General features: G+C 40.9%; 1 protein-coding gene across 3 annotated transcripts in view; it reads right to left on the bottom strand.

Annotated features, from left to right (window-relative positions):
* Nucleotides 1–9,958: 9,958 nt before the first annotated feature.
* The window catches only part of LOC126198992 (putative helicase mov-10-B.1), a 418,198-nt gene continuing 412,059 nt past the window's right edge, over nt 9,959–16,097 (bottom strand). For all 3 annotated transcript variants that reach the window (XM_049935664.1, XM_049935663.1, XM_049935665.1), the window contains one exon: nt 9,959–10,681. In XM_049935664.1, the coding sequence (XP_049791621.1) occupies nt 10,632–10,681 (50 nt within the window). In that variant the 3' untranslated portion in view covers nt 9,959–10,631. The remainder of the gene's footprint in view (nt 10,682–16,097) is intronic.

The raw sequence follows: 16,097 nt of genomic DNA, 5'->3' as shown, positions 1-16,097 counted from the left end.
AAGCAAAAAGGAAGTGTGGAATCCTGTAATAACAGCAAGTGTACAAGGTATACATGTTAAGTGTTTACTGGACAGTGACAATGATTTGAATGGCATTTCACAGGCATTTTTTGAATCTATTACGAACACAGAGGGTCTAGTAGTGGTGCAGGTTTCTGGAATAAAAATTATTCGTGCTACTGGTAAACTATCCAAGAGTGTGAAACAGTGAAACGAGAGGTATTATTAACTGTGGAATTGGCAGGACAGCTGTTCGAGTGCAATTTCTTGGTGATTAAAAACCTCAGCATTGCTGTAATATTTGGGACTAATTTCTTGTGCAAATAGGGGGTTCAACATTCTGTGTTGGATTCATTATGTGCCAATAATATTTACCCCAGCTGTCTGCCACATTTTTTGTTTACCGAGGCACTCAAACTCTTCTCCTGTTCTATCTGTAGTTTATAAGTGAATCAGAGACATTCTATCTTCAACTTTCATGTGATTTTTTACAGCAGGATACTTTAGTATAGGAATATTTTAGAAAATGTTTCTCTAGTATTGTCTGTATATATTATGTTGTGTTAGTGATAAGTAATGGAATCATAGGAGGATAGAAGAAAAGGCAATGTAAAAAAAAAAAAAAAAAAAAAAAAAAAAGCAATGGTATTTGGTAAAAATCTATGAGATACTTTGTTTATTCTGGTTTTATGAAATATGATGAAAGTAAATTGGTATCATGGTTAAACAATTTCTGTCAAACAAAGACATAAGGTAAATAGAAAATGAAAGGGGTCAGCATATGTGAAGGAGAAGGTGCAGATTGTCTGAAAACTGTAATTAACATCCGAAGTAATCATCTCATGTGTGAAATAAGTTTAATTTGCTGCAGCAGCAGAGGCAATATGCAGTAAAAACCATATTGAATACTAGGTCTTAATATTAATTGTGGTATAATAGAAGTGTTCGTGTTCAGTGCAAACAGTATATGGGGATAACTAGCTACTTATAGAAGTGTCATGGTACAGCCTCTTCTAACATCGAGGAAATAAAATTTTAAACATAGTTTCATAGAGTAATGTGTGTGGAAAGAATAAGCAAGATTTGTATATATATCACCCTTCAGGTTAGAATCTCAAGCAATTTGATGGGATACAGTGAAATAATACTTTTTCTAAGAGATAGTTATGTCTGATCAGTAATGAGAGTTAAGTTTGGCTTAGGATAAGGATCTGTTCCTATCGAGTGTTTTTCAGTAGAATCAATTTTGCATTGGATAAGCAGAGCTGGCGTTTGCTTATTAGATAATGAAGCTATAATGAAATAATAAAATAATGAAAAAAGTTAGGGTCTTAATGATTAGGGAGCCTGTCTTTGGAGTACGGATATTATTTTGAGAAAGCATTCCACTAGCTAACAAGGTAAGAAATGTAAGTAAAATAATGGAGCCACCAGACATGATTGAGTAATGAAAAAGGTAACTCTATACAAACAAATGTGGTGTAACTATATTGAGGATATATTTTTGAACTAGGCAAGATTGGGTACTGTGTATATTGTGCAATTCGTGACACTGCAGCTGGGAATAAGAGCTTAACAGAAAAAGCAACACTTTAGTGAGGTACAAGTCATATAACATTGCATTAGCAGATCTAAAGGTTAGCTGAAAACTTCTATTTGTGTTCTGAGGAATTATGAGCTTAAAGTGGTAATACTGCAATGAAGAAAAGTAATTTTGCTGATTAATTGATAAATGTGGTACTAGAGTGATGTGAATAATCTGACAGGTCAACTATTTGGTAACATTTTATGATTCTGTGACGATTTAATTTTCTGGTTGAATGAGAGTAGTACTAATAGTTGAGTGAAGAAGTAGGGCGATGATTTGGTACAACTTCCATCCCCTTAGTTTTGATTTGAGTAGTAATTAAGTTATGTGATGGTGACTCTATTCTTTTTTCATAATGTAATGATTAGTAAATCTATGCTACTGTACATTTTGAGTTTTTGTTAGAGGTAAGGTACATATTTTGGACGTTAAGATGATATGAGTCCACAAATGGTGCGAATTTCATGCCAAGATATGGCTTTTTAGTGATTTTGTGGTCATTGACTTGCCCAGTTAGCTATTTGCAATATCTATCTGGTCAGTCAAGTGAGGGGGTAATGTGACGAAGCGAGCTGGGATCTTTTCATTTCCTCTCTTTTTTGGCCATCTGCCCCCTTAAATTCATTTTATTTTAATTTTTGCCTAATTACCATTAACATACATGAGTGTAATCTGCATTTTCATAAAAAAGGAAGGTTGGCCCTCAGTCTTCAGAAATATAGACCTATGTCGATAACCCCAGTTTTTTAAAAAATTTTGGAAACAATTATGTATGAGCAAGTTAGTGTCTGCTTGGGTTAAACTAAATATAATTAGTGATAAACAGTTTGGATTTAGGAAAGGTAAATCCACAACAGATGCAATGGACTCCCTCGTAAAATTAATCCTAGATGTGTTCGAGGCTAGGGACTATGCCCAGGCTACATTTTGTGACCTGAGCAGAGCCTTTGACTGTGTAGAGCATGACACTGTGCTGAATAAGCTAGTTTACTATGGTTTTGATGACAACAGTATAGGTCTTTTCTAGAGAACTGTCAACAAGTTGTGTGCATTGGTAGGAAGAAATCAAATTTGGTTTATGTTAGGTACGGAGTGCCTTAAGGGTCGGTACTTGGACCTTTACTGTTTATACTAATGATTAATGATCTGCCCTCATTAATAAATTATCACACAATATTGTATGCTGATAAAACAACTTTTCTACATAAAAGCTCTGATCTAGGTACACTGAAAACACTGACCGAAAATACCCTTTCTCAGTCCTCATTATGGTTCAAAGCTAATGGCTTCTTACTAAATGATAACAAAACCCAGACACTTTACTTTAGCCTCAAAGAGATTCCTAACTACCAAGAATTAGAAACTAAAATTTTTAGGTGTTACTATCGACAATAAATTGACATGGGAACCCCACATTAAAAATATATTGGCTAGGCTTTCAAGAGTTATTTATCTAATTGGAAATTTAAAAAGACTATGTGAGACCAGCAGATTTTGCCTTCTTCCAAAGCATCATCTCTTATGGAATCTTACTGTGGGGTAGTAGCTTTTCATGACATTTTACTTTTACAGAAGAAAGTAATAAGAATAATAACAGATTCTGATAAAACAAAACATTGTAAACCTCTGTTTATTAAATTGCAGTTTCTTACAGTAGTAAACTTATTCATCCACAATGTTTTATTGTACATTAGAAACAATGTCTTAATTTTATGTTGAGAAGTGATATGATAGCCATAATACTAGAAACAGAACACCTGTAAAATTGCAGAACTCCTACCTAGTTCTTGGACTAAGGATATTTAATACACTAAGTGCTGACTTTAAAGAACTGCCTGTACATATTTTTAAAGCTAAATTATACAAGATACTAGTGAACAATCCGTTTTATACCATTTATGAATTTTTTGAAGATGAAAATACTGTATTCAAACGTGTGCCTATTTTATGTAAACCAATTTACATCGATATAGTAGTTTATTTAGGAATATATGCTCTTGACTTTGTCTATTGCTGTAATCAGCCGAATGACAATAAAATTTTTATTATTATTATTTTATTATTATAGCACCAGATCTAATTTTGTGCTTAGTTTTGTGTATGTAATCAATTTTCTAATTTATTTGCACCATTCCCAGTTAATACTTTTGATATAGGATGAAATCAGTAATTGTTTTGCAGCTTAAATTCTATTGTTGACTTATAAACAAATATAAATTGTGTATTAATTATTAACATTTGGAAGAAAAACTGCTTATTTATTTGGCTCTATTCGGAAAAATATTAGCAAAGCCAGCCCTTAATTAATTCCAAAATAATTACCAGGTTTGTCAAAAGTATTGTTTGCATAACTATATCTGTTAATTTCATTATTTACACAAATAATTCAGCCTAAACATTTGTGGTAGAAGAAACTATTAGAAGGAGGGCATTTTTCAATGTATTCAGTTAATTGAATGAGTTGTGTTCTAATTGTAATTTCTGTAAATTAAACATCAAACAATGTATAGTTTCAGTACCTATTATTGTGAGATTATATAAAGGCCCAATTTTTGGTCCCAAGACAGTCAGTCCACGGCCGATGTTCCAACGGGAAGTCTGTATCAGTTTCAAGTATCAACTACACAGTAGAATTAGTGTAACATAAATATGCCACGTGTTAAAACAATAACAGTGTCTGTTCAATAGTGTCACACATACCGTATTAATCTGTAAGAACTGTGTGGTTAGGTTTTTACTGCTCATAGATGTTCAACGGTAAACTATTATGGCAGTATGCTGACTGTTGTCTGCAAACTATTAATGAGGCTTATCAAAAGTTAACCAACAGTGAACTGCCCATATAAGTGTGTAATATTGTGGGGTTGTGAACAGTGAAAGTAAAGTGTTATAACCTTTAAGCACTAATAATTTGCGTGGATATGCAAAAGTAGAAACACTAGCGGGTTACATACTACTGACTCCGCATCTGTCATTCGACTGCCGTGCCCTACTAACGTAGCGGCACTTTTGAATGTCGTGGCACTGTCACAACACTTTTCCCCCCTCGAACAAAAACACTCACTTCCTTGGAGACACGGACAGTGCGGAGACATCCATGGCCTCTTGGGAGGCCCCGAGAAGATCCCGCGGAGAAACACGAGAGTATGGTCGAAAATGTCCAGGACGGAAGCTTGCGTGTGGAACGTGCCTCCTGGACGAGATGATGGGTGAAAACTCCGGAGCAGCATCCATAGGTGTCGTGGACCTGGGGGTGTGCTCCAGCGAGATGGGTCCCGGAGAAGGCGGCGTCGCGACTGGGGACGGTTCCGGTGTACTCGGAAGCGGTAGCGATGTCGGCTGCAGCAACACGCCCGGAAGATCGGCAGCAGCGACAGGACTGGCTTCTCGGGCTGGTGGAGACGAAAGAAGGGGCGGTGGCACTGGCGTGGCCACCACTCGTGGGCGCATCTGGTCATAATGGCGAACAACCGTGCCGTCGTCCGTACGTATTTCACAAAGCCGGCGGCCGCAAAGAGCCTGGACCACCCCTGTAATCCATTTAGGGCGAGATCCATACCCCCGTGCCCACACGTCGGCGCCCACCGGGTATTTTCCCGCACTAGGGGACACAGTACAAGGCCTGACAGGGTGAAGCAGGTGCAGTAGAGTGCGCGGTTGGTGGCCATGCAAGAGTTCAGAAGGGCTGCGATCACCCAGAGGCATGAAGCGATAAGAACTCAGAAATTGCAACAGAGTGTCATCTGTGGAAAAATCACTAAGGAATTTTTTCATTTGGCTTTTGAAAGTGCGGACAAGGCGCTCGACCTCCCCATTCGACTGCAGATGGAAGGGCGGTGCTGTAACATGATGAATCCCTTGTCCAGTACAAAAATCACGGAAGGCCTGCGAAGAGAACTGAGGGCCATTGTCCGTGACAATCGGGGATGGAAGACCTTCTAGCACAAAGAATTTGGACAAAGCCAGCGTCGTTGCTGCAGTGGTGGGCGACGGACATCGAACAACAAATGGAAACTTCAAAAAGGCGTCAATCAACAGTAGCCAATAAGTGCCGAGGAAGGGGCCGGCAAAGTCAGCCTGCACCCGTTCCCACGGCTGCGCCGGATCAGGCCACGGAGAGGGCATAGTACGAGGTGCAGCCAGTTGTTGAACACACTGATCACACGCAGCGACCATGTGGGCGATGTCCGAATCCATACTGGGCCAATAAACGTGCCTGTGGGCCAGGGACTTAGTCCGAGAAATCCCCCAATGGCCCTCATGCAATAGTTTGAGAACAGCTTTGCGAAGAGAGGCTGGCACCACAACCCGTGGAGATGTGCCATCCGTGGCCAGGAGAACAACACCCTCACGAACAGACAGACGAAGGCGCAAGGCATGGTAGTTGCGAAGGGGATCCGATGCCCGGCCCTTGGTCCTGTCCGGCCAACCCCGTTGAACAAAACCGATCACCTGACGCAGGACCGGGTCCCGCGCAGTAGCCGACGTGACCTGCGAACCTGTAAGTGGAAAACCCTCGACCGCACGACGTTCTTCCTCATCAATGTGGAAACAGAGTAGTTCATCTCGATTGAAAACCATGTCGGGGCCCATCGGCAAACGCGACAACGCGTCAGCGTTGGCGTGCTGGGCCGTGGGGCGATAGTGAATCTCATAGTGAAAACGAGACAAGTATAAGGTCCAACGTTGCAGGCAGTGAGCTGCCTTATCCGGAAGCGACGCCGAGGGGCTGAACAGAGAGACCAGCGGCTTGTGGTCGGTGATGAGGTGAAACTTAGAACCATACAAAAAAACGCTGAACTTTTTTAGAGCATAAATGATAGTGAGCGCCTCCTTTTCGATTTGAGAGTAACGCCGTTGAGCATCGTTGAGGGTCTTGGAAGCGTAGGCGATGGGTCGTTCCAACCCATCCTCATACCGATGGGCGAGAACAGCCCCTAGGCCATACTGTGACGCGTCAGTCACCAGAACCAAGTGCTGACCCGGACGGAATGTGGCAAGACAAGGCGCCGACTGCAAATGAGCCTTCAGGCGGACAAAAGCTTGCTCACACTCGTCGGACCAACAGAAAGGAACGTTTTTGCGTAACAGCTGATGCAGAGGATGAGCCACTGCCGCCGCGGATGGAATGAATTTGTGATAATAAACAACCTTGCCGAGAAACGCCTGAAGTTCTTTGACCGTAGACGGCCGGGGTAGAGCGGTAATGGCCGCAACGTGCTGTCGTAGAGGACGTATACCCTCACGGGACAAGTGGAAACCAAGATACACAATGGAGGGTTGGAAAAACTGTGACTTGTCCAGATTGCACTTCAACCCAGCTGAATGCAGGACCTGAAACAGTGAACGCAAATTGCGAAGGTGCTCCTCAGTGGAGGCCCCCGTGACAACAATGTCATCCAGGTAGTTGATGCAGCCGGGAACGGAAGCCGTGAGCTGTTCCAAAAACCGCTGAAAAATGGCTAGCGCGCTAGCGACGCCAAATGGTAACCGCTGGTACTGATACAACCCACAAGGTGTGTTGATGACGAGAAATTCCTTGGAAGACGCATCCAATGGCAACTGATGGTACGCCTCCGATAAGTCAAGTTTGGAAAAGAACTGGCCCCCAGCGAGCTTGGTAAATAACTCCTCAGGACGGGGAAGAGGATAAGTGTCAATGAGGCTCTGAGCGTTGACAGTGGCTTTAAAATCACCGCACAATCGCAGACTCCCGTTTGGTTTACAAACCACCACGATGGGCGATGCCCATTCGCTGGAGGTAACAGGAAGGAGAATCCCTGAAGCTGTTAACCTGTCGATCTCAGCTTTGACAGGCGCACGCAACGCCATCGGAATAGGGCATGCCCGGAAAAACTTAGGGCGAGCTGTAGGTTTAAGAGTAATGTGGGCTTCAAAATCCTTGGCCCGACCCAGACCAGCAGAGAACACAGACGAGAATTCAGAACACAATCCATCCAGTTGTTGATACGGAATATCCTCAGATATGAGGTGCACATCATCATCAATGGAGAACCCGAACAACTGGAAAGCATCATAACCAAACAGGTTTTCCGTTCCCGCATGATCCACCACATAAAACTTGAGGGGCCTAACAACAGACTTGTAGGCAGTGGAAGCATCAAACTGGCCAACGATAGGAATTTTCTGCTTATTATAAGTTCTCAGATTTCGCGTAACTGGAGACAAGGGAGGGGAGCCCAACTCCAAATACGTGCGAGAATTAATGAGAGTTACCGCAGAGCCAGTGTCCACTTGCATGCGAATGTCTTTATCCAGAACACGAACAGTAACAAACAACTTATTTGTTTGAGAAAGCACACAGTTAACGTCCATGTCCGATGCCTCGTCCTCGTCAACAGGCACTTTAGGGGACTGACACACAGAAGCAATGTGGCCTTTTTTCCTACATGAATTACATGTGGCCCAACGTTTTGGACACGCGGCCCTGTCATGCTGTACGAAACAACATGGACAAGAAGGAAGTGCGGAACGAACCTGCTTCTGTGGTTGCTGTTTTTGCTGCGAGCGGGGCGGCCCAACGCGACGTTGTTGACGCAAGTGAACCGCCGCCACATCGTTGTTCCCCTGTGAAACAGGCAAATCGCCCGTGTCGAAAGTGGTCTGTACAGCGCCTACATCACACCACGCGTCTATTTGTGCACCAGCAGCATGAGACACTTCAAAAGATTGAGCGATGCTTAGAACTTCCGACAACGACGGGTTTGGCAGTTGTAAGGCACATTGCCAAACTTCTTTATCAGGAGCAAGCCGTAGAATAGCATCCCTAACCATTGAATCAGCATAAGACTCATGATGAGTGTCCGTGACAAACTGACATTTCCTACTCAGACCGTGTAGTTCCGCCGCCCAAGCCCAGTAAGATTGATGGGGCTGTTTACGACGCCGGTAGAACGACACGCGGGCGGTAACGACATGGGTATTTTTGCGGTAATAGTTAGACAATAAGTCACACATTTCTTGGAAGGACAGAGAGGCTGGTTCCCGCAGAGGGGCTAACTGAGATAGCAGCTGATAGATCCGTGGGGAAATCCAAGATAGAAATAACGACTTACACATAGGAGTGTCGACAACGCTGAAAGCCAAGAAGTGTTGCTGCAAACGCTTCTCATAATCCTCCCAGTCTTCAGCGGCCTCGTCGTACGGAGGGAACGGAGGCGGAGAAGAGGAAGACAGACGATGAGTAAGCGACGTTGACAACGCCTGAATAGCAGCCGTCAGCTGTGTTTGTTGTTCAATGAGCGCTTGCATAAGCTGTTCCATGTCTGCCCCGACACGAACACCCAAGTCCACAACGCAGGAAAAAAAAATATCCCATCCTCGTCGCCAAAATGTTATAACCTTTAAGCACTAATAATTTGTGTGGATATGCAAAAGTAGAAACACTAGCGGGTTACATACTACTGACTCCGCATCTGTCATTCGACTGCCATGCCGTGACATGCGGCCAGCACCGTTCATAGCCAGGTGGCGCTCCCGTGCTCGGCCGAGCTGCGGAGCGCCTCTATCGCCGTGTTCGCGTACTAACGTAGCGGCACTTTTGAATGTGGTGGCACTGTCACAACATAAAGAACTGTGAAAAGCAACTGTGCAACTGTCAGCTACATCTTTTACAGTAGTCAGAGTTGAACTTCCACCCTCCCATTTTTCAGCAAGTATAACAATGCAGTACATCGCCACGGAGGACTATCAATGAAGAAATGAAGCAGGCGAACTTCACAACACATGTAACAGTTGAAGTGTAACAGCACTTAATGTGGATGGGATTAAATTTTCAGACACAATTTTACAGACACAGCCTGGTCTCAGGCACAAAAATAGTAATAAAGTTGTTAAATATGGTATGATTGTTCTAATTTTGTGTGTTGCTTTTTTTCTATCTGAAGTATCCAGAAGATTGTACAACAAGGTGCAGCCAGTGGTAGGTATCAAAGCAGAGAGGGTAGCAAGAACCCAGCCACACCGCCAGCTGCTGTCTTCTGGGACACAAAAGACTTCTCAGTGTCACCTTGGAGATACTGATGCACTTCAAGGGCTGAATTATTATTATTGTTATCATTATTATTCTTGTTGATAGTTTTGTGTTGTAACTCTCGAAATTTTATATCTTAGTAACTCAGACATCACTTTTGTTCTACATCATTTTTATTCTACAAGACCAATAAATAGGTTTTTTACCCAAGGATACCCTTTCTATAGATAAAGGTACATATTGCATTGAATTACTAATTTCTGGTGGAAGTGATCTGATTTAAGAATATTTACCAAGGCCTGATAGGAAGTTTACCAGTAGACAAGTGAAGTTGTTGAGAGCATACTAAGTTCATGAGGCAATTAATGAATACAAAGTCAAGAAAAAAAGCAGTTGTTTATTTAATATACATGAACTTACAAAATAAATAAGTAATAATGAGCCTTTCAAGTAAAGAGAACAAGATACGGAAACCTTATTACACAATACTGGTGCACTAAAAGTGTTAAGTTCTTCATTTGGCACAATAGTAGTAGTTCCACAAGCCACATATACATTGCTTACTTTCAGTCAGTGACACATCAGATTATATATAGTTATCGGAGTTAGCACTTGCATAAATCGCTTAATGACAGTAGGCATGTCTGTGTGACAATAATCAGTGAAACTACTAGTAAGCAAGTTGAGTCAATCAATGATTTTCTTTTCTAGATACAGTAATATCAAGAATCTCAATATTCAATCACAACATCAAAATTCAGAGTACTGTGTAGTCATACAACACCTGCAAATTTTAAATGCTTATCAAATGCAATAGATCACTTATGATGAAAATAAAATGATAAATTATAAAATTACAAATATCTCCAGTATCTGAAAATTGAACCCGTAATCTCTGTCTACCAGCAATACTACACATTCTTTTTGCTGAAATCTGACAACTAAGAAGTTCAGTGCACCTCATACAATGTAGCCCACTCTGATACAAAATCTGTACTTCAACAGATGATGAAAACACTGCTTATAGATTGAACATGCCATTAAAATCTTTTACATTTCACTTCTCCATTGTGGGCCGTCTTCTACATTTGATGGTTCATCTGCAAGAAAGCAAGAATGTTAACAACAGAAATTTCTCTGTCTGTTCAAAACAACTATTATCAAATGTTTATGGGTATAAATGCCAGTTACTCATCAGAATCACTTAGAATCTCACACTAGTTGTGCAAATGTTTTCCCACTTAGAACCTGCACTTCAATTCATGTGAAACACAATGTTTATTCTGAGTGGACAGAAACTTAACTCAGTCAAAATATCTATAATTGACCAGGATACTTTATGAGAAATAACACAGAATAGTGTCAACTGCCAAGTAAAGAAACAGCGCGACACTCACACAAGTTTCTGACATGGAGAAAGGATCATCGGCAAGCATATTAAAAGGCTAAATATTCAAACTGATTTATTATACAAATGAATAAAGTGCAGCAGAGTGAATGAACAGCCCCATATGTAAGAGGCAGTCACATTTTGAACTAAATTATGGCTGTGTCATTAGTCATACAATGTTACACATACCTTACCATACTGATCACTTGTTTTGAGCCACCTATAGGGGAAGGGAAGATTCATTAAAGAGTAAAGAGACAGCTGCATGATGGGAGGGTTATGGAAGAAGTAGGGCAAATTTGGTCTGGGAAATTCAAACAAGGGGATGTACAAATAACAATAAATGTCAACTGTAGATTTTTAATGTTTGTCTAAGTGAACACTTCAACTATAGTTCAAGGAAAAACATTCTCTCAGTGGAGATATACTTGCTTAAGTACAGAGTGACTGAGCAAAATCAGAAACAAAGTCCATTCACAAAGCTTAACTGACACGGGAATATCTCTAAACTAACTCTCTTGTGCTCAACTACTACTCCTTGGGTGAGATGTAGTCACCTTGTACACATGCCCATGACATCCCCTATACATGTGGAACCAATGCCCAGTAAAAGTGACCACTTCGTTCCTTAGAGCAAAGCAACTCCTTGTGGTAAGGTACCTTCTGTAGGTGACCTGTTCTCGCAGGCTATGTTGACTGGCAAAAAGTATGGTACATTTTATATGAAGAATAAACTATGAGAAAGCTTTATAACTTTGTGCTGCATTCGTTGAATGATGACCAAAGACAAATGAAAAATTAATTTCATGGCGATATTTGGAATGTTTTAAAAAGAATGCCACTAATTTGGTGTGTTAAATTGTTACAGTGGAAGAGATATTGGTCAATCAGATCAAAATACTAAGCAAGTTAGTAAAAAGATGAAACATCCACTTGACTCTCCAGACTTGGGACCCTCCAGCTTACACCCATTCCTATACAAAGAAGTATGTGACTGGAAAAAAAGAAATTGAGGCTGATGAAGAAATTACGGAAACAGTAGATGAGTGTTTTGCAGATCTTCAAGAAACACACTTACGAAATGGGCTACTAATGGAAAACATTGTATGATGATCATGGTGGTGATATATTGTATTTGTTTGGACCAAAAATATGAAGATCTTCAATGCATATACTAAAATCTTTTCTGATGTAAGTGTGATTATAAGTAGTCAAACAGTAAAAATTCAACAAGACTTAAAATATAAATTTACACTAAAACCCATGAGAGACAGAGCAACTGCACGTGCACACACACACACACATACACACACACACACACACACACACACACACACACACACACACACGTGCGAGCGTGTGCATGTCCCACTCAGTCACACACAAAGAAGTACTGAAATAATGTTTATACTGAGTTGTGTAATGTCTAATAAAAAGGAGAGAGGCAATGGAATGATCGAAAAGATTATAACAGATGGAGGTGGCTGGGTGATAACCGAGCTGGAAAAGGATGATCCAGTAATTTTGTAACACACTAAAACCTTAGTTTAGGCCAGAGTACAGACACTACAATTTTTTTTAAAAGCTTTACCACACTAATTGTATCATCACATAAAGCAGAGGGTAGAACCCACGTGAATTTGCTTCTGCTGTATCATCAAAATATTTAATGCTCTCAGACAGAATGTGCCGTATAACAATTTATATACCACAGGCATAAAAAATGGGGGGAGGGGTGACACTCCCCTTGCCCGACTATGGAACCATGAATTACTGGATTGTAAACAATTCAGATATTGGTCAGTACAACTAAATCTCATTGGGGTGAGTACTATGAAGTATTACTCCGCTGGGTGGTTGGTTTCACTGAGTGGCTTGGTGTATCTCACAGCAAGCCAATCCTCCTCCAACAGTAACACGGCTCTCTGACTCAACAATGAGATGACAGCCTGCTGAGGAACAGCCCATTGTGTTCCTTGGAGACATTCTTCATTGCTTGATCTGCATACTGAGTTCCCCAAATTACTATGTACACCAGTACCTTTCAGAATCATATAATTCCCTTGCAGCTGAAGAGGAATCTATTTGCCTTGTATTGTTTGTATTATTTTCTCTGCTGGGTACATTTGTTACAATATTTGTAGGACACAAGAGAACTGGAGCAGATGAGGAACTTTTTGTTTGGATGATGCCTCATCTGCTCTAGTGCCTTCATGATCACATAAAGTTCTATGCTAAATACAGTGTATAGATTTAGAAAAAGAATTCTGACAACATGGTCAGAGAAATCCACTGATCAGCCAAGGTAATCCCATTTCTTTGAACCACTAGTGCATACTGTATTAAAATTATGTACCTATCTGAAATATAATAAAACATGATCTTAAACATTAAATTTATAGTGCATTCATTTTTAAAATTTGTCAGATTTAAAATAATTCTGGGCCTCTTTAAGGGTCAAGGTGAAGATTTGCTACAAACCTTGGCATAAATCCTTACAATGAGGTGAAGTTATCTCTAATACACAGGACTTCACATAAATCCCAAAAGGCATTGTTGATCTCAGACACTTACTGAAAAATCCTTCTGTTTGTGGGTGAGGAACAGTATTGAATGCAGACATCTGTCGTGCGGATCTCATTTGTAGGTATGCTGCACCATGAGGAATCACTACTTGATGATAAATGGTGGCTCACCAACCTTAGTACAGAGGTGTCAGAATATGGCTGGTCCTAAAAGCTCCAGTGGCCAGCCTAATTCCAACATGGTACACCACTTTCGACATTTGTTAATGTATGTGTTTTGCAGACACACAGACTTTCACGAATAATCCAGCCACAAATGCACAAATTGTCTGTAATACTGGAGCAGCTATTTGGTCTGCTCCCCACAAACTATGACTAATGTATTTTAAATATTTAGTGATTTCAGGTTCCTAAGATGTGACAACCAAGTAAGCTTAAGTTCACATGTGAGGCCGAAAAATCTCACCAATTCTTTAAAAATAAGAATAGTATTCCCTCAACAAAGGAGAGTTTAAAACAGAATTTGAACAATTAAAATGAACACATACATTCTTCTCAGTTGAAAAACTCAAATATTTTGTCTCCTACCTTCTAATTGTTAGCTGTACATGACAGGTTGCATTTGCACGGCTAAAAAAACAAGACTTTGTACTGTCAACTACTACTGCCAGGTATGGCAAAGACAATCACATGAAATAATTCTTTGAGGGACAATATTCTTTTGTGAAAATAGTCAGAGAGAACATCACTGACTCAATATATATAAAATAGTGTGGGAAGAGGAGAAACCATATTAAGATGGAAAGAAATGCCAAGAAGTTCCATCCATGGAGCTGTCTCAGGGTATTACACTTCCAAGTACGGTAGTATCAAAAGCCTGATATCAACAACTGTACCTATTAGGGTGATATATGCAGAGGAAAGCTGCTTGCAGGAGGGCAAGATTATCAAGGACAAAATGAGACATCATAAACCCACACTGAAAGCAAAACCCAGATTAAGTTAAAAAGGGCAAGGAGGGTCTTTTGCTTCTCCCTTTGAGATGCCACCTTACTTAGTAATGGACCCTGCGGTGACAAGGTGATGTGTCATGAGCCACCAGCAATGCACAATCCAGCACCCACATAGGAAAGGGGCAGTTTTATTTTTCATCATTGATGTAACTTAAGTTATAACTGCCTCTCTCAGCCCCTTAACCCTCAACCAATCAACCAGTCTCTTTCAGTGGCCACTTTGTGGTGCCAAAAAGGTGGATCCTGATTGATTGTGCCAGAAACTCTGGCAGAATATGTGCCACTGTCAGGAAATGTCTAGTTGTTTGGTCTGGAGACTTCTGTTTCACGCCACACCAGCCAATTAAGACCTCTCCCGGAAATACTCCTGACAGACTCTTATACAATTGTGTTGCCACAAGCTATTCTCACTCTCCAAAATAATTCAACAACATATTGCACTTGCTAACGGAAAGGCTGTGCAGTTCTCTTAAAGTTGCCCAGCATTTGAATCTGTGCTAAGCTGTCCACCAGCTCATGATTATGGAACAGTGTTTGTCGTTTAACCAAGGGCAGGACATCTTTGTAGCTGGCCAGAATATTAGGAAATGGTTCTCCTCAACAATATGTTCTGTTACTACTGTTGCCTAGTGATTCTGTAATATCTGTGCTTGGTTTAGTCTGTGGCGCAGGTTTGCAGCTACAATTAAAGACAGAGATTGTTATGCTCTCATCAGCTGACACTGTATGGGTGTCATCACTGTTCTATGACACTGGCTGCTTCATTGATGAGGTGAATGACTTTACGAACATAGATAGCTTGGTGACCTGAAATGTCTTTTTCATTTACAAGTATGGGCTATGTTGGGTGACTTATACTTCCTATCTCTCTTCCTCCTCTATGAAGACCACACATTCTCTGCTCTGTAAATGATATTGTAGCGAGCAAATCGTACACACGAGGAGGTATATGGGGAGGATTATCTTTGTGGGCAGCTTGGCCAATTCTGCAATATGTTGCCCATCCTTTCTACCATTGGTGGTGTGCCCAAAATGTTGGAATTTAAAGCACAGCGTGGAGTTAGGTATATAAAGCCTAAACATTTGGCAGATGTAGTCTGCTGCAGTGTACACTGGTAATTTAGTTACATTTAATGTCAGAACAAAAACTGCCCATCTTTTCTAGCTCACTTTCTACTGGTGTTGCCACATCCCAATTTTTGTGGGATGCCACAATTTTTAGGGGTGTTACAACTTGCTCAGAGGAGACCGCACGTGGGACATCGATACTGAACTACACTGAAGTGCCAAAGAAAGTGGTATAGCCATGTGCATTCAAATACAGAGATATGTGAAAAGGCAGAATACAGTGTTGCAGTTGGCAACACCTATATAAGACAGCAAGTCTCTGGCACAGTTGTTAGATCGGTTACTGCTACTACAATGGCAGGTTACCAAGAGAGGCAGTATATGTGTAACGTAGAGCATGTTTGGTCAACCTTGTATATTTTATGTAAGATTGCATTTCATGGGTTTTTATTTAAATGGTCATTTTAGTATATAAAGTTGCCACCCTTCCACCACAAGAATATTTTTTTAAAAATCAAGT

Source organism: Schistocerca nitens, chromosome 8, assembly GCF_023898315.1.
Source record: "Schistocerca nitens isolate TAMUIC-IGC-003100 chromosome 8, iqSchNite1.1, whole genome shotgun sequence".
Taxonomy (NCBI): domain Eukaryota; kingdom Metazoa; phylum Arthropoda; class Insecta; order Orthoptera; family Acrididae; genus Schistocerca; species Schistocerca nitens.
Note: the sequence above shows the minus strand (reverse complement) of the source record. Positions and strands in the feature narration are given on the sequence as shown.